The 17,958-nt window shown below is 42.8% G+C and overlaps 2 protein-coding genes and 1 pseudogene across 28 annotated transcripts; 1 reads left to right on the top strand and 2 right to left on the bottom strand.

Annotated features, from left to right (window-relative positions):
• Window positions 1-773: 773 nt before the first annotated feature.
• On the bottom strand, window positions 774-1,624 carry LOC149980006 (short transient receptor potential channel 2 pseudogene; annotated as a pseudogene).
• A 1,083-nt stretch (window positions 1,625-2,707) lies between these two features.
• Window positions 2,708-8,045, bottom strand: xndc1n (XRCC1 N-terminal domain containing 1, N-terminal like). 10 transcript variants are annotated; one of them, XR_016483671.1, is made up of 9 exons: window positions 6,898-7,105; window positions 6,496-6,637; window positions 6,210-6,365; window positions 5,869-6,038; window positions 4,306-4,391; window positions 3,926-4,185; window positions 3,700-3,827; window positions 3,447-3,610; window positions 2,708-3,323 (listed from the first exon to the last, which is right to left on the bottom strand). XR_016483671.1 is itself a non-coding variant. In XM_090186474.1 (9 exons), the coding sequence occupies exons 1-9, from the start codon at window positions 7,964-7,966 to the stop codon at window positions 3,082-3,084; spliced, it is 1,353 nt and encodes a 450-aa protein (XP_090042600.1). In that variant the 5' UTR covers window positions 7,967-8,045; the 3' UTR covers window positions 2,708-3,081. The 10 variants fall into 10 exon arrangements, 5 of the variants coding, with proteins under 5 accessions (XP_090042600.1, XP_090042601.1, XP_021473902.2 ...); XR_016483675.1 differs by having other exon boundaries at window positions 6,500-6,637; window positions 6,898-7,073; XM_090186474.1 differs by lacking the exon at window positions 6,898-7,105 and adding an exon at window positions 7,922-8,045 and having other exon boundaries at window positions 3,740-3,827.
• Window positions 7,086-17,494, top strand: LOC110533740 (E3 ubiquitin ligase Rnf121). 18 transcript variants are annotated; one of them, XR_016483676.1, is made up of 12 exons: window positions 7,086-7,226; window positions 8,666-8,703; window positions 8,940-9,081; window positions 9,361-9,515; window positions 10,041-10,148; window positions 10,361-10,481; window positions 10,569-10,702; window positions 11,416-11,517; window positions 14,628-14,789; window positions 15,272-15,397; window positions 15,576-15,731; window positions 16,044-16,109. XR_016483676.1 is itself a non-coding variant. In XM_036990151.2 (9 exons), the coding sequence occupies exons 1-9, from the start codon at window positions 7,155-7,157 to the stop codon at window positions 14,746-14,748; spliced, it is 993 nt and encodes a 330-aa protein (XP_036846046.1). In that variant the 5' UTR covers window positions 7,086-7,154; the 3' UTR covers window positions 14,749-15,489. The 18 variants fall into 18 exon arrangements, 12 of the variants coding, with proteins under 12 accessions (XP_036846046.1, XP_021473906.1, XP_090042604.1 ...); XR_016483677.1 differs by lacking the exon at window positions 16,044-16,109 and having other exon boundaries at window positions 15,602-15,794; XR_016483679.1 differs by lacking the exons at window positions 10,569-10,702; window positions 16,044-16,109 and having other exon boundaries at window positions 15,602-15,735.
• Window positions 17,495-17,958: the final 464 nt, after the last annotated feature.

Here is a 17,958-nt window from a genome sequence, read left to right as displayed (position 1 = left end):
GCCTGATTGGTGGAGTGCTGCAGAGATGGTTGTCCTTCTGGAAGGTTCTCCCATCTCCACAGAGGAACTCTAGAGCTATGTCAGAGTGACCATCGGGTTCTTGGTCACCTCCCTGACAAGGCCCTTCTCCCCCGATTGCTCAGTTTGGCTGGGGCGGCCAGTTCTCTTCCATTTAAGGATGAAGGAGGCCACTGTGTTCTTGGGGACGTTGAATGCTGCAGACATTTTTTGGTACCCTTCCCCATATTTGTGCCTCGTCACAATTCTGTCTCGGAGCTCTACGAACAATTTCTTCAACGTCATTGCTTGGTTTTTGCTCTAACATGCACTGTCAACCATGGAACCATATAGACAGGTGTGTGCCTTTCCAAATCATGTCCAATCAATTGCATTTACTGCAGGTGGACTTCAATCAAGTTGTAGAAACATCTCAAGGATGATCAATGAAAACAGGATGCACCTGAGCTCAATTTTGAGTCTCATAGTAAAGGGTCTGAATATTTATGTAAATAAGGTATTTTTTTTATACATTTGCAAACATTTCTAAAAACCTGTTTTCACTTTGTCATTATGGGGTATTGTGTGTAGATTACTGAGGATTAAAAAAAAATCAATTTTAGAATAAGGCTGTAACGTAACAAAATGTGGAAAAAGTCAAGGGGTCTGAATACTTTCCGAAGGCATATGAGATTAGTAAAGCAGTATGCAAACATTATTAAAGTGGCCAGTGATTCCATGTCTATGTATATAGGGCAGCAGGGAATAAAATGGTAACAACATGGTAATAGTATGGTAACAAGTTATAGTTACAATTAAAACATTCATTGCCCAGTATGGTTGTATTCCTGTTCCAGGGTAATATCGGTTTAGCCAGAATTCAAATCTTGCATACTTTATTTTTACGTAGTCTGTCCAAGAGAGATTAGTTCCAGGGTAATGCACCACATACTTTGTGCATAGTGACTATATGGGCATATGCACAAACAGTATCTAACCTTGAACTCAGGTTCCTTCTTGGAAGCTTACGGATCTCCCTTCTGAGGCCGAAGGCACTGAGCATGGCGTTGTATGAGGTGATGGACAGATAGGCCATACTGTCAATGCCACGGTAGGTGTTGAGACAGGGAGAACTTCATCAGGTCATACTGCCGCCCATTCCAGCACTCTACAGGCACAGGTGATCTTGTGTGAACGTGGGATGACGTGGCCCTTCTAGGTCCGCATGGTGACAATCTCATACAGGTCCTTCTGACAGGCCAGGGTCAGTGGGATCATGCCGGGGGCAAACTGCAAGTCGTCAATGGAGTGGTCGAAGATGGTCAGGGAGAAGGATTGCACGTCCATCTTGTTGCTCTTCTCCTGGTCCAGGCAGTGGAGGAGCCTCTTCACCACACAGGGCTGGTTGGTGTTGACGGCGACCAGTAGAGCCTCATGGATCTGGCAGTAGTCAAACTTGTTGCCCAGGTGGATGGACAGGTTGAGGGCCTCCAGCTGATGGATGATGCCGTCGCCAGGCTTCAGCAGGCCACACCATCATTACGTTCCCATCCTGGATGGCACTGATCCACGCCTCTTCTTGTTCACCATCTCCTGCTCTAGCTAAAACCACAAGGAGACACAGAGTTCATTGCTTTGATATTTCTGAATCCAAACCATTAATTAATACAAAAATGTATAATAAAACTGCGAAACACAAATCACTATTAAGTCATTTGTTTGCACTGGGTAGTCTACAGATGAACATTAAGATATTCATGAAGGGAATTTGTGAGTACCATGCAGTGTCAAGGTATGACACAGGATAAAATAGCATTATAATCTGAGAAATTAACAGGAATAAACATTATGAAGACATAAGTAGACACAATGTAATGTTACTATGAGGACCACTCCTAGATGAAATTGCAAGATACTATCAAGACCATCAGTAATAATAGGTTTCTATTCTAGTAAATCTGTTCATATTCATTCCTGTCATTTTTTTCCTTCATTTTATGTATTTTGTTTACTGATTTTTAAATCATTTGTAGTCTCATTGTAAAGCACTTTGAGCTGCAAATAATGTATGAAAGAAGCTTTACAATTTAAGTTTATTATTGCAGTATTAAACTAAATTAACTTACATTCCACTACAAAATTCATACCATACTTCTTTACACATTTTACATCATATTTCAATCTGTTTCACATCTTTTCTTTGCTAAGTTTGTTTCAAATACACTAACCTTGAGGTTTCCCAATGTTTCTTTAGTGAAAGTGACAGACAGTAATTGTTGTCCGTAGTGGGAAGGTAACCTCACATTAAATCGGTGGAAATCCAAGCGCCCTGGTTATTCTTGAGGCTAAGAGGTTGGTAGGAGAGAACGGCAGTGAGGTCCACTGACTGCTGTTTGGGCCTACTGTGGTAATGTGCTCTTGGCTGAGTACACAGGTTAGAATGTCTCGCCACAAACCAAGTAACACATCTCTACTCTCCTGGGACAGGACTAATTAAAAAGCAACCATTTCAGTGTTCCACACATGGCAAGACCCAAACCAGGGAGTGGCCCCTGCCTTCCATACCAAGCCTCTAACATTATCATTGGAAATGCTCCCCAGTGGAAACGTTGCAGATGAGACGCTGTTAACAGGTAGCAGGAGTAATTAACATTCCCTGTGCAACAAGTTCAATGGTGAAGAAAAACAAGGAACAGCCAACAAGACAATATAAATCACAGTTCATTTAATTGATCATTTCAATTATGTGATAACTTCCGAAAAAAGATGAACTGAACAGTCTATGATTGACGCTGTTTATAGTATACAATATATTATAGGTCATCATTAGCACATAGCATGTGTAAACAGTGCAATAACAAACAGCCTTCAATGAGCTCAGGAGAGAACCAATCACTCAGAGCAGAGTGGTGAATAGAGGTAGGCAGAGAGAGATTCATTATTTGTCCAGGTATATATAGCTACAGAACAAGTCAGTAAAATACAAATATACATACAGTATATTAAAAACAAAAGATTGTCCACGTTTGCTGCACTGCCCACTGATGAAAAGCAAAAACGTGTTACTATACAATGCATTCTTTCCTAGTCCACCCAGATAACATGGGGGTCCACGGGGTCTCCACAGGTGCTGGCGTGCATCTGGATGAGGGACAGAGGGAACGTGAAGGAGCAGAGAGGGCAGGGCACCATGGACTCCTCTAGGCTGGCGAGAGAGAGAGGGAAGGGGTGTGGAACAGGGGTCACAATCCCCCCAGGGAGCTTCCTGGTCTCCACCTGCTGGCAGGAGGCAGCGTGGAGCGGCAGGTACTCTGCAGTAAAGAACACTGCAGCATAGAGAAAGAACAGACAACGGGTGTCAATACTACTGTTGATTGTAACAGTGAATCAATATACAGTATGTCATACAGTCCATGAAGAGACAGAATAAGAAACCAACATAAACACACCTCCGCATATTGGGCATGTGGTCTCAAGGTCACCAGTGTCCTGAGGCTCTGGAGATGAGTGAGGATGAGGGGCTGTGGCAGTGTGTTGTAGAGTAGCTATTGGCCTCTTACAGACTGCAGGTTTTCCATGCTTACTAGAGGTGGTGCTATTCAGCTGGTTCTGCCTGGGAGGGAGGTAAAGAACAGAGATTCATGCTGAGAGATACTTGTGAGATAGAAGTTGCTCCTATGTGCAGATCCAGGATAAACTTACCCTCCCAAAATGATCCATGGGGTGGAGTATAGAGGAATACCTGCTTTTGGAGTTCGGTTTTCTCTTCAGCTGTCTTTGAGAAGTATTTTCCTTGGAGCTGCGAACTGTGCTTAAACAAGCCATTGAAGCTGAAAAACATCACAACTTATCATTTGTCAAGTTTAGTGTTGCCAAAACAAAATTACCACGCAAATTGCAGGGTATTTCTGAGAGCTGAGGTGTTTACCTGTGTGAGGGTGTATATTTCCCATATTTCCAACTGGCTTGCCTTTGTTGTGTGTATGAGCCCCTGGCTTTCCCTGGTTGGGGATATGAGTAGTTGCATCTGGCTTGGCTGTGGGAGGGGAAGAGATTGCTGTATTCTGAGTGCCAGAGGATGATGTGTGACTGGGAGACAAGGAAGTGGAAGGAAGGGGAAGGGAACGCCTGGCAGCCTGGGACGCTGTGAGGACCATACGAGCTGTCCGGCTCAGAACCACACCCTCCCTGACAGCAGGGGGAGACAAACCAAGGTGTAAGTGATTTTCTGTAAAAGTATTTATTAATTCAATGCCGTCTAATCTGTTTGACAGTTCCTCATACAAAACTTTAAATTCCTCCACTTACCCTTTCGCTCCCCCAAAGAAGGTTCTCTGCACAGCAGGGCTCGACAGCCATTCTCTCACGCCTGATGCTGATTTGTCTGGGGTTGTCTGAATAGAGAGAAGGTCAAAGGAGAGTGAGAATACAAGCACACACTTCTGGCCTCTGATGTTTACCAATAATACATATCTCTTTTATATTCCCAAATTATAAACTGGGTTGTTCGAGCCCTGAATGCTGATTGGCTGACATACTACGGGTATGACAAAACATGTATTTTTACTGCTCTAATTACGTTGGTAACCCGTTTATAATAGCAATAAGGCACCTCAGGGGTTTGTGGTATATGGCTAATATACCACGGCTAGGGGCTGTGTCCAAGCACTCAGCGATGCGTCACGCATAAGAACAGCCTTTAGTTGTGGTATATTGGCCATTTATCACACCCCCTTGTGCCTTACTGCTTAAGAATACACACACTTACATTTTTCATAACAGTCCAAATCGATCACCATAGGGTCGTTCCATATGATTTCAATCACCTAAAATCAGATTTTCACAAATGTTGGAGCTTAAACCCTTACATCTGTAGTGTTTGTGTTGTGCCTGTTATTGGTTGAGACACAGTATACTCTTGAATACAGGGTAAAAGTAAAAAAGATAGAAATCATATGGAACAACCCCATAAGACAAATCTACAACTCTTATCTGGTTTAAATATAATTCAGTCATTTAGCAGATGCTTGTAACCAGAACAAAACATTTTTGGGGGGGGGAATAAGACAGATGTCTTATTTAACATACTATTTGAGGTAGGGTTCAAACCGTTTCGCAAGATGGGCAGGGACTCTGCTGACCTAGCATCAGGGGGAAGCTGGCTTCACCATTGGGGTGCCAGGAAAGAGAAGCGCTTTGACTGGGCTGAGTGGGAGCTGACCACCCGTAGGGGGTGGGTGGACCAAGAGACCTGGGCCTGGTTTCCCAAAAGCATCTTAAGGCTAAGTTTATCGTTAGGACCTCCGTAGGAACAAGTGATGTATAAAAAGACGCTTCAAATGAAAATATAAACAGTAAGCTATAGACAGACTCGTGTTCAATCATTTCATTTATATTCTGCTACTTGTTGGCTACTGTCTGTAAGTCTCAATATATTTCATGTGTAGTCCAACATGTGGGCAACGATGTGACAAATTGGTGATTTAGTGCATTTTTATAGGGTAAGCATTAGAATAAGCCACCTCGATATTTGCAGCCGTAGGTGGTAATGTCTTTCTAGTAGCTGTTCCGTCGTCAAGTATTGTGAAATAATTATAATGTTAAGGTAAGATTTGAGTAGAGAAAGCTGACCCGAGAGCAGCACTCCCTTTCTTTTGATCATATCAGTACCAACACACACTCTAACAACGCACTTAGCGATCGTTCTCTCTGCATGGTGTTTTGGGAAACGCATGTTATATCTTTGGCCTTTGTAAGAAAGATGCAACAAGAACTACTGCTATCATGAAACCGGGCCCAGAGGTGTTCTCTGCAATTTACTGTACCGCTCTCTCTGAAGAGTTCACTGCCAAGCCCCAGGTATACACACACCTGACCCTGGTTCTCTTTGCAAGTCTGTGTGGAGCCCTCCTCGCTCTCCTCCAGGGGGCTGCGGATGCGCAGGAAGGACAGGCCAAACTGAGAGCGCTTGTTAAAAGGCTGGGTGCAGGTTACTCTCACCCGGTCCCAGCTGTCCTCTGCACCTTCTGACAGGAAATCACCTGGGGGGGGGGGGGGGGGGGGGGGGGGGGGGGTCAATTGTTTTGTCTAAAGGAGGGTCACTAAAAAAGCATCTTCGGACACTGATTCTCAATCCCTTCATCTATATTAAATGACATATCAGTCCTACTATTGTCATAGGGCTGAGATCCATCCAGTATATCTGGTCTCACCTTTCTTGAACATTCTCACTCCTGTAAGCCCAGTGCCTTGTCGCGATTCTGCTGGACTCATCAGTGTTGCTGTTGGCAACAGGGTGATATAGGGCTGGTCCAGGGGCCAAGAGGACCGGCCGACATCAATCTGAATGAACGCAGATCCACAGTTCCCTACAAATTACACAGTAAGTTGGGAAACAGTCATTAAATTATATGGAACATCAAAACAAAACGATAACAGTGTCCCATTGTGCGTTTACTACAATACATAAACTTCATTGTCAATCTTGAGGAGCCTTACCCACATCGATGTATCCAAAGTATGAGGCTCGCTCCAGCTGCAGTTCTGCTCGGAGGACTCCACTTCGGTCTTGGGGGTTGCACAGCCACGACCTGCTGTCTCCACCCACAACACATAGGTTCTCCACACAGTTCTTGGGGTCCTGCACCATTTCAATACAATTAGCTAGGAGCTACATGTATAGCTACTGATGCAACCCATGTGACATGGCTACATACGCTGTCCAGTAGTTGAACCTTTCTCATCATGCCAAATGCATTTGGTTAATGCTAGCTGCCTAGATAATTTAACTACCTAACGTTATTGAGCTTCTAACTTTAGTTAGCTAGCTACTCATTGCTAGCTAGCCCTAGTCTACTTGCAGTAAGCTAAGTTAGTTGACAGTTAAATACATGAACTTACCTGTGACGTGAATGAAACGACGTGTTTAATTTTCACTGGGGCCATATTAATGTCAAATTAATTAGCTGTCTGTTTATGTAAAATCCAAGAGACCATCAGCTGAACCGTTTGTTACTCGTACTTTTTCCCCGCCACCAGAAAACAACCACTGCTGTGAGTGTTGCCAAACGGAAAAGGAACTCGCGTGCAGTGTTTATGGCCCTCCGGTTTTCCAACCCGGAAATGGCATGCGCTAGGAATTTACAACACTCCCGAAGATGGCGGGGGTGTTTGAGGTGGAGGTTGATGGTGTAGAACACGATCATGGACACCACGATGAACCAAATCAGGTTAGGGTGTTACCGTTGTAGAATCAGAAAGAAAAATAATTGCGTGAATTGTAAAGTGCGCACGTTGCTGCCAATATGGAATAGACGTGCCTCTTCCACCGGCGAGTAAGCGTCATACGGTGTTAGTTTTATCTAACATCACAGTTGTCTTCCCATTTTAGCCAGACAGGTAGGCTATCATTGAGTGCATTAGGAAACCAAGTATATATCCAATCATAGTGCAGTCAGCTAAGACAAATGTACAAGACCATCATTACGCCCTGTGTGGGTATAATTTGTGGAACGTTCCAACAGAAATTTGTTCCATAACCTAAGTAAATAACAAGGTTGCCAACAAACAACACATATAAAGTTGTATAGCGGCAGAATAAAGTACCGGGTAGGAGTGGGCTATTACATTAAGGTTTTCGCTCACCACGTTTAAAAATGTCTGTCCTCACTCTGGTAGCCCATGAACAAACATTAAGAATAAGCTACTTGGTGATTTGATGCTTATTCGTTAGCTAGATTAATTTATCATGCTCTGTATGCGTTGTTTGTTGGCGACCTTATACTTTACGAAGTATTCGGAACAGATTCCTGTTGTAACGTAACACGTTATACCCACCATCAGGCCCTTGCCTTGTACTGTACGTGGTAGTTAACGCTAGCTAGCTAGGTAGCCACAGATAGTTAAATTGATAATTCTGGTTTACCTGCCCCAAATTCGCTGCTTTTACTTGACAACCCTTTTTTGTCATATTAAGACAGCAATTGAGTCAATGATGTAGCAACGTTAGGGTTGTCACGAAACCAGTATCGCGATAGCATATTTTCCATGACGCATAAAGGAATACACAAAGCAGACCAAACTCTTTGGTCCTTTAAAAAAACACTTCTGTATGTCAAATATTGTGTGTTATAGTTTGGAAAATAAACATGTGATTCTGGGTGACACACAAGGCTGCTTGTTTCCAACATTAAGACTGCTTTCCTCAGGAAATTTGTTTCATGGCCAAGATACCGCTGAGTATTGCATACTAGTATCTTGACAACCCTATTTTAGCTAGCACTCATTAGATGGCATGTCATACAATGTGGCAGACTCGAGCTCTCTAATCAATGCTTTGTACCAAAGGCCAATTTCTTTCACCATTTAGCACTAATGGACAGAAACTGTGCATGTTCTCTTTGTTGGACAGCAGTGTTCATTTCTTTTAGTGTTCACGTCTGTCCACTATCAACAGCCTCCCAATTCACATAATCACTGATTAGATTACAGACAGTTTTGATAACATGGCCATTTTTTTTAATGCATGCCACCATTGTATTTAGTAGATGAATTGTGACAGTTTATTTACAAGGTTCTAAATGAATGTATGTTCATGTATGTAGAACATTACTAATGGAGTTAGAAGCCTTTGGAACTGTCGTGATTGTCTGGCTTGTTCTCACTTCAGGTCGACCTATCCCATCTGTCACCGGAGGAGAAGTGGAGGTCAGTCTCAAAACACAATTATTCATTCTGGCTGAAAATTTGATTTGTGTCACACTTTAAATCACAAAAGTCAAGTGAAGTTAAACATGATAAACTAAGGGCTCTAAAGTATATCAACAATGTTTCCTTTCAATGAAAACTGGTAATGTGTTACAAATATGTCAATTTATAAGAATCTATCCAGATACCCTGGCCTGAGCAGTAGGTTGATTGTTGTGTGTGTGTCCATACTGTAGGTTGGAGCATGCCAGGATGCATGTGAAACACAAGGGCCATGAGGCCATGCACGCTGAGATGGTGCTTATCCTCATTGTCACCCTGGTCATCGCCCAGCTGGTCCTTGTGCAATGGAAACAGAGGCACCCCAAGTCCTACAATGTAAAATAATCTCACTCTCTCTCTCACACCCACACACATACACACTGCACAGTCATGCTCACGCAGACACAAACACATGCTCTCTTATGGGCAGAAAGAGGGAATAGACAGCAAGCCTGCAGGCAAATCATACAAATCTCACTTCACATACTGTATAGACAAACTGTCCACAGACCAGTTCCTTCCACTGTACACAGTCTGGTTCTCAGTGTTATTCAGTCTCAAATTTACCCAAGTGTGTCTGTACTTTAAAATGTGTGTTCTTTTTTATTTTTGTAGCTGGTGACTCTGTTCCAGATGTGGGTGGTTCCTCTGTACTTCACCACCAAGCTTCACTGGTGGAGGTTTCTGGTCACGTGGTTCATCTTCTCTGTGGTCACTGCATACGTTACCTACCGGGCCACACGCAAGCACCTGGAGTGTACCACGCCTAGGTAAGGCCCCATACACAAGCTCAGGTAGTGTCTACACACATCCGTATAACACCACATATGAGGCGGCAGAGCCTAGTGGTTAGGAGTGTTGGGCCAGTAATCAAAAGGTAGCTGATTCAAAACCCTGAGCCGACAAGGTGAAAATGGTGTCCATGTGCCCTTAAGCAAGGCACTTAACCCTAATTGGTCCAGGGTTGCCGTCCAATAATGGCTGATACCTTGCTCTGACCCACTCTTCGAGGGTGTGTCAGGGGGAGTGGGATATGCAAAAAAAAAAACACATTTGCACTTGTACATGTGTGAAATGGGAGAAATGTAAGCACCCACCTAATTATTTTATACCGAATGCCTAGGTGATGCATGATAGAATAGTCATGGTAAGAGGGCCACCAATCCCAAGCCTCAAATCTAACCTGCCATGCAGCCAGTGCTGCTCTAGGCAAAATACTGATCTATGTTTCTTCACATTACCTCTGCCAGTTAGCTGAAATATGTCTGAATGTTCCCTTGTATTTCTGTGGACAGGCTGGTCTACAAATGGTTCCTCCTCCTCTACAAGATCAGCTATGCCACAGGGATAGTGGGCTACACTGTCGTCATGTTTACACTGTTTGGCATCAACTTGATATTTAGGTATGTTCTGGTTATTTCTAGGCACAATTGTGTATTTATGGACAGTACCAGTGGTTTACAAGGATTGTGCTTGTGTAGTTAGTAACTTTCTCTCAAAAACCTTCAAATAAGTTTAGATTTTAAGAGGAGGTGCCAGAGCTTTCTTTGATAAGTAGTAACATGTTGATCATGCTAATAGTATTGATGATGCTTTTGGTTGACTTTGTTTCCAGAATAAAGCCAGAGGACGCAATGGATTTTGGTGTGTCCTTACTGTTCTATGGTCTGTACTATGGCGTCCTGGGTAGGGACTTTGCTGAAATGTGTGCAGACGTCATGGCATCGACAGTGGGGGTGAGTATACAAGTTCTCGTTTTTTTTGTTTTTGTCAAGGCTGTGTATCTGTCCAGCCACGTTATATTGTGTCCCTGACTTCTCTAGTTCTACAGCGCGTCTGGAATGCCCACCAAGCACCTCTCAGATAGTATCTGCGCTGTGTGTGGCCAGCCCATACTGGTTGATGTCAGCGACGAGGGAATCATCGAGAACACATACAGACTATCCTGCAGCCATGTGTATTCTTTTTCTTCTAAGAAAAATGCTCTAGATAAATATGAACATATTTGACCTAATTTGAATAACACACAGGAGCATGATGTGGTAGAACTGATTTGTCTGTTGCATAAAAGCCGTAACTGGCAGTCAGTCAGTCGTGGAAAACAGGTGGTTTACGCACACAAACACCAAAGGGAAATTGACCAAACATGAACTTTATCTCTGACATGTGACTGTTGTTCGCATGACTCAATAACACTATACCATGAGCCCGTCTCACTTCCTGTTTCTGTAAATAATGTTGCCCTATGTCATCTCCTGTATTGACTGCCTGTACTAGACTTCCATGAGGTGTAATGTCACATGTTTCATGGCATTTGTGTTAACTATGTTCACATTTGGAGGACATCAGATTTGAATAGCTTACTGGTGATGTTGCTGATATGTTTATTACAGTGTGCCACAGGGAAGTAGGAAGAAACTTTCCAGTATGCCCTTACGCTATGCCTACAGCATTTGACCCAATTTCACCTGTTTCATATTTGGCCTCATTTTGTAGTTATTCTAATGTTTTTAGGGTTGAATACATGATTTCCGTATTTTGAAAGTTCTATATCTTAACTTGATTGCTGACAAGCAAAACATTTTGGGACTATGTCAACAATGGGCTACTGAAACAAATACCAAAATATTTTTTTGGGGTGGAATTTTCCCTTAACTCTCTCTGCCTCAGATTCCATGAATTCTGCATACGAGGATGGTGCATCGTGGGAAAGAAGCAGATATGCCCGTACTGCAAAGAGAAGGTGGACCTGAAAAGGATGTTCAGTAACCCGTATCCTTTACTCTTCTGCTCTCATATGACATGTTTGTGTGTTTTTTAAAATGTAGTTTTCACTTTTATTTATATAGGTAAGTCAATTAAGAACAAATTCTTATTTACAACGATGACCTGTCAGGGAGCGAGCACAGCACATATAACACACAGGTTAAGTAATATCCTACAAACAGTCAAAAATACACAATGCACATCCAGTAAAACATTCAGTAATAGGCAGCATTTAAGAGGCAGGGGGAAAACGCATGCAGTTATCAGTTAAAATCTGTGTGCTTGTCTATTTAATATTCTCATCTCTTGTAGTGTGTCTTAGTGTGTGACTTTTTTTGTGTTGTGTGTCTTTAAGATTCAGATGGTCTCACTCAAAGTGGCCCTTTGTCACTCATTGTTTCACCCACTCTCCCTCTGTTTGTCAGCATGACTGGAATTCGCACAGTCCAAAGCACATAAGATGGCAAATGTTGAGGCCGGGTTATTTTGCTTGGCTGTGATGGGAATAGGTTGTTTCCTGAAAATGCTTCAGAATTGGAGCATTTATACAGTGATGTTGTTCATGGGACTTTTGAGCCACATTGATATGTAAACACAAACTGGAACAGGATATTATGGGAAGGGACCTCGGGTGAAGTCCTCTGAAAACAAGGTTAGCCATTGTCTGATAGTTGTGGCTTTGTCTTCATGGATACCTTTCATAAAGTAGTTCCAGTTCCTATTTTGCTGCTGTAAAAACTCAACAGCTGTCTGCTATTTCTGATTTAGGGGAAAGGGTTTCCATTGCAACCACTCAATACACAAATCCTTTCTTGACCAACAGAGCATACATACCGCATTTAATTTCACACAATTTCTACTAAATAACACCCTAGAGCAGGGGTTCTAAAACTTTTTCAGCCTGGGACCCAAATGAGAAATTCTGTGTTTTCCTGTGTCCCAAGCCACGGGGATGCCTGTGGGGTCAATGTTGAGGCAGGGTTATTTTTGCTTGGCTGTGATGGGAATAGGTTGTTTCCTGTAAATGCTTCAGAATTGGTGCATTTACACAGTGATGTTGTCCATGGGACTTTTGAGCTACATTGATATATGATCAGGGCCCCTGGGTACGTGCCCGGTTGATATTCGGCCATGATTAGTACAAGTTTAGTTAGTCTAGCCAGCTAATTTACCAATCTAAAAATTGTTGAGTTACTGACATAGCAAGAGAGAAACTGCTGAAGCACAACCAAATTTTGAAATTGCACCTTGTGTATTCAACTGTTCTAACTCTTAACAGTAAGTTGAGACCCTGACTGAGTCCCCCACCCCCCCCCCCCAATTAATTTTAATTTGTATATATCAATAGGTTTTTTCTTTGACCTGTCGCGGCCCACCATTTAGCATGTCCACGACTATACTTTAAGAAAGGCTGCCCTAGAGCAGAGTTGTTAATTGATGTTAAGAAATGGTTCATCATATCCAGTGCATTCGGGAAGTATTCAGACCCTTTGACTTTTTCATGACCCTTTACCCAGTACTTTCTTGAAGCACCTTTTGGCAGCGATTACAGCCTCGAGTCTCCTTGGGTATGACGCTATAAGCTTGGCACACCTGTAATAGAGAAGTTTCTCCCATTCTTCTCTGCAGATCCTCTCAAGCTCTGTCAGGTTGGATGGGGAGCGTCGCTGCACAGCTATTTTCAGGTCTCTCCAGTGCTGTTCGATCGGTTTCAAGTCCAGGCTCTGGTTGGGCCATTCAAGGACATTCAGGGACTTGTCCCGAAGCCACTCCTGCATTGTCTTGGCTGTGTGCTTAGGGTCTTTGTCCTGTTGGAGGGTGAAACTTCTCAGTCTGAGAACCTGCTCCAGAGCGCTCAGGACTTCATCAAGGATCTCTGTACTTTGCTCTGTTCATCTTTCCCTCGATCCTTACTAGTCTCCCAGTCACTGCCACTGAAAAACATCCCCCCAGCATGATGCTGCCTCTACCATGCTTCACCATAGGGATGGTGCCAGGTTTCCTCCAGATGTGACACTTGGCGTTCAGGCCAAAGAGTTCAATCTTGGTTTCATCAGACCAGAGAATCTTGTTTCTCATGTTCTGAGTCCTTTCGGTGCCTTTTGGCAAACTCCAAGTGGGCTGTCGTCCCTTTTACTCAGGAGTGGCTTCTGTCTGGCCACTCAACCATAAATGCCTGATTGGTGGAGTGCTGCAGAGATGGTTGTCCTTCTGAAAGGTTCTCCCATCTCCACAGAGGAACTCTAGAGCTATGTCAGAGTGACCATCAGGTTGTTAGTCACCTCCCTGACCAAGGCCATTCTCCCCCGATTGCTCAGAGTGGCCGGGCGCCCAACTCTAGGAAGAGTCTTGGTGATTCCAAACTTCTTCCATTTTAAGAATGATGGAGGCCACTGTGTTCTTGGGGTCCTTCGATGCTGTAGACATTTTTTGGTGCCCTTCTCCAGATCTGTGCCTTGACACAATCCTGTCTCGAAGCTGTACAGACAGTTCCTTTGACCTCATGGCTTGGTTTTTGCTCTGACATTCACTGTAAACTGTGGGACCTTATATAGACAGGTGTGTGCCTTTCCAAATCATGTACAATCAATTGAATTTACCACAGGTCGACTCCAATTAAGTTGTAGAAACATGTCAAGATGATCAGTGGAAACAGGATGCACCTGAGCTCAATTTCGAGTCTCATAGCTAAGGGTCTAAATACTTACGCAAATAAGGTTTCATTTTTTAATTTGGAATGCATTTGCAAAAAAATACAAATAATCTATTTTCACCGTGTCATTATGGGGTATTGTGTGTGTATATTGATGAGGAGAAATGTATTTAATCCATTTTAGAATAAGGCTGTAATTTATCAAAATGTGGAAAAGGGGAAGAGGTCTGAGTACTTTCTGAATGCACTGTATGTATTGGGAAGATGTTATCCATTCCCCAATATCCAGCCTGATTCTAGTAGTGTCCTGAAGGATCTATAATAATCATATTGTCACAGGCTGGATGTGTTTTATTACAACTCTAAATGAATTGCTTAGTTAAGGTTTGGTTGGGTCAGATTGGTTGGAATCAGGGGTGGGGTAGTCACTTAATTATCTGCCTCCTTGACCCATCATCTGAAGCTGGGAGAGGCCACATGTCATGTATGGACAACTCCTGGACTGGCTCCGCTACCTTGTCGCTTGGCAACCAGTAATCATTGGACTTGTGCAAGGCATCAACTACATCCTGGGGCTGGAGTGACCTGGGAGAGTGGGGAAGGACACACAAGCCATATGGAGATGGTAGATAATGCACTGGCCTGACTAGGAGGCCTCACCATGGACTTATAAGAACATCTATTATAAACTGTGTCTGTACATGTACTATTTGTATATATGTATAGGCACGTAGTATCTGTATTTGAGATGTTTTAGAATTTGACTAGTACCCTGGGTTTGGATATCCTTTTATTGTATTTTTGTTTAGTCAATCAAAACGTTTTAAACAAATGCAGTGTACATTTCATTGCTTAGTAAAATGGTCCTCAGTTTTTTGGAGATGCTTTTCAAAAGTAATTTGTCTTAACTTTTGCTTTCTATGGTAATGAGTGGCTGACACGGCCCAGATACGTGAGGGGAGCGTTGTAGAATGCCAGTCTTCGTTTTGTGTGTTAAATCTGTACCTTTTGTTAGTGGAGGTCCTGGTTGAATGTGGCTGCTGGGGTGAGGGTTTCTAGTCTCTCAGGAGCACTGGGCTCAAGACAGTGTGTCCTATCCTACTACAGACTTCATCTCTTTAAGAGGGGAACTACAATATGTCCCCCTCACGCCTCCCTCAGACGGCTGCTCGTGTCTGTGTTCAGCCCAGATGACTCTCAAGGAATAGGTACCGTAAAAGAATATGCAAAAAGGTGAATATAATTTGATCATTTTGGTTGTCTATTTACTTTTTTGTCATGTTTTTGTTCTTTTGATTGTCTGTTATTAAATGTGACACAGTCAAGATCAGGTGTAGACATTACTTAATTCAGACCAGATCCACTAGTATAGACCCTTCATGACCTGGGGGATTTTGTGTATCATTTCCAGAATATTATACTTCCTGTTCCGTTAAGATGCAGTATAGTTCTCGTCATATGAAGAAACATACCAGACTGATGCCAGTCAGGCCACCCTGGACTAGGATTGAGTGTGGCCATTGAAATATGACGTTCTTCTTTTAGACTGCTCTTGTGAAGAATACAGGTAAGCAGTGAAAGTATGTGTATTTCATCACAATATTTCACATTTCTTATGATTCATATCCATGTGTTAAATGAGTCGCACTTAAGTCATATGGTAGAGGGTATATTACACTTGAGAAATGTGACCTGCAAATATCAAAGTAACATTTGAGGTCAAAATGTCTAACTAATTTAATCTTGATTGTGTCTAACATAAATATGCTAAATAACTTGATAGGGAATTTCCTTGTGTGTTGTTGGTCAGCGTGGGTGAGTTAAGAGGAAGTAACTGTGCATATATAGTAAGTAAATGAGACGGTGTTGTTACAACTAGCTTTGTTGACCAACTCGCACAGTAATCGGACAGAAGCAAGTATGCAGTTGACGATTCTTCTCCTAGGTAAGAGATCCTCTAACATTCTCACACACACGTTCACTGATGTATGTGGATGTTTCTGCTGCATATGTATTTACATTTCTGTGTGTATGTGCCTGTGTTACGCAATGGCTGAGGGTGTGCTCCATCTCTTCTACAGCCTTCATGGGGTTTTTTGGGGTCCTGCGCTCAGAGGCCACTGCAGGTGTGTGTGTGTCCGTCTATCTTCCTGCATACAACATTTTTTTATGTTTCAAAGTGTCTCTAACTTCAGTTGATATTGTCCAGGTTCCACAGAGGTGCCGTCTCCCAGAATCCTCCAACCCCATAGGTCCAAAATAAGAGCTGTTCCAGGTAAAGAATTCTGTCATCTCAGTTTATTTTTATTTTTTGAGTGGCCTATCAATCATGGATACTCTTGAGTGTTTGAACTCAAAGATTACCTGGTCTTTACCTCCAGTGTTGCTGGGTGTGCGGTCAGATAATTATATTCCGGTGTTGGTTAGGAACCACCGTTTATAACAAACAGTATGTGTTTGTCATACACAGGAGAGCCGTTGATTATTGAATGTAAAGCAGACCCAGGCCTTCCTGATGACTTTACCCATGTCTACTGGCTGGTCAACAGAACCTTCCCAGAGGTAGCCTTCTCTGATGGCAGAGTATCAGAAACAGAGGAGTAAGTACTGGGGGTTGTCTTCACATACTTTATTGGAAGCTTTTGAAATCCACACTAAACCATGTCCCTTAATTTCTTCTCTTTTAACGATGCTGTTAATACTGTACTGCTGTTTTTATATTTGAACCACACATGTAGAGTAGGCAAATTCCACAGTGTGAGTTCTGTTGAGATGTTATACTGTGGCGGGATAGTTGGCTAAGAGTTGTAAATGTGGTGGTTTCAGATCAGCATCAGAGGACGGCAGGGTGATCCAGAGGAGTCTGGTGTTAAAGAATGTGACTGCAGAGGATTTTAAGTCCACTTTCACCTGTGTAATAAGTAGCCTAGCTGGGCTTGACCGAAGGACTGTCACACTGATGCCAAATCACAAGGCTAGTTTTCCCTCACTACCTCACGTCCTCTCCCTTCGTCCTTCACTCACTCCCAACTCAAAACACCAGGGGAAACCGAGAAAGGAATTTAAGAAGAAACCTAGAAAAAAGGATCAGGGGAAAAAAACAAAACCACGCTAGCAAGAAATTAGGTTAGATGGATTGTCTTAGTCCAGTACTTAACCCTTGTGTGGGTTAATGATACAATGTAAATATTTTTTTCAACCTGTTCTTGGCACATTTTCTATGAACAACATGTAAAATAACACTTTCATTGAGTGCACACTGCACATTTATATTACATATGTGGTGTTCGATTCACTGGACCCGAGGGTAATAAAAGTGCCTGTCTCCCTGCCTGTCTCCCACTCTTTACCCTTTGTAGTGTGTGAAACGACACAATGTCTTGTGGGAACTTCCACAATGTTATTTCAATACATTGTAAAAAATGCAGTTTTTACCCACACTACCCCAGCCAGGTGCAAGTTGGGGGAGGAACACAACCAATAATTAGCTTTATATGTGTGGCTCCTTACCACAATCAAACATTATGGATAAAAATCATCTCTGCTCAAAGGCCCTTAGAAACATTTTTTGCAGAGAGAGAAGCTAGTGTGGACAGTGCATCTTCAACTTTAGAAGATGAAGAATTTTCAGAATATCATGTCACTGTCAATTCGGAGTCTGACGGTGAGTTGGAAGAAATGGATGAGATTGACCCTTAGCCAGCCCGTCAGCAGCCAGGACCAGCCTGTCAGCAACCAGCTCATCAGCAGCCTGCAGGAGGAGAAATGTGGTTGTAAAAAAATTGTGAAGTTGA

The sequence above is a fragment of the Oncorhynchus mykiss genome, chromosome 10 (assembly GCF_057628025.1).
Source record: "Oncorhynchus mykiss isolate SJ-2025 chromosome 10, ASM5762802v1, whole genome shotgun sequence".
NCBI lineage: Eukaryota > Metazoa > Chordata > Actinopteri > Salmoniformes > Salmonidae > Oncorhynchus > Oncorhynchus mykiss.
The sequence above is the reverse complement of the archived record's forward strand: the minus strand, read 5'-3'. Positions and strand labels throughout refer to the sequence as shown.

What these genes read in the sequence shown, in the direction of transcription:
- xndc1n (XM_090186474.1), bottom strand. Translation starts at nt 7,966, where the DNA reads ATGACAAAAAAGGGTTGTCAAGTAAAAGCAGCGAATTTGGGGCAG. An exon ending in AAGCAGCGAATTTGGGGCAG is followed by an intron (nt 6,638 to 7,921) that starts GTAAACCAGAAT and finishes GAAATGGTGCAG; the next exon opens with GACCCCAAGAACTGTGTGGA. An exon ending in AGTGAGAATGTTCAAGAAAG is followed by an intron (nt 6,039 to 6,209) that starts GTGAGACCAGAT and finishes CCCCCCCCCCAG; the next exon opens with GTGATTTCCTGTCAGAAGGT.
- LOC110533740 (XM_036990151.2), top strand. Translation starts at nt 7,155, where the DNA reads ATGGCGGGGGTGTTTGAGGTGGAGGTTGATGGTGTAGAACACGATCAT. An exon ending in ACCACGATGAACCAAATCAG is followed by an intron (nt 7,227 to 8,665) that starts GTTAGGGTGTTA and finishes TTCTCACTTCAG; the next exon opens with GTCGACCTATCCCATCTGTC. An exon ending in TCATGGCATCGACAGTGGGG is followed by an intron (nt 10,482 to 10,568) that starts GTGAGTATACAA and finishes TGACTTCTCTAG; the next exon opens with TTCTACAGCGCGTCTGGAAT.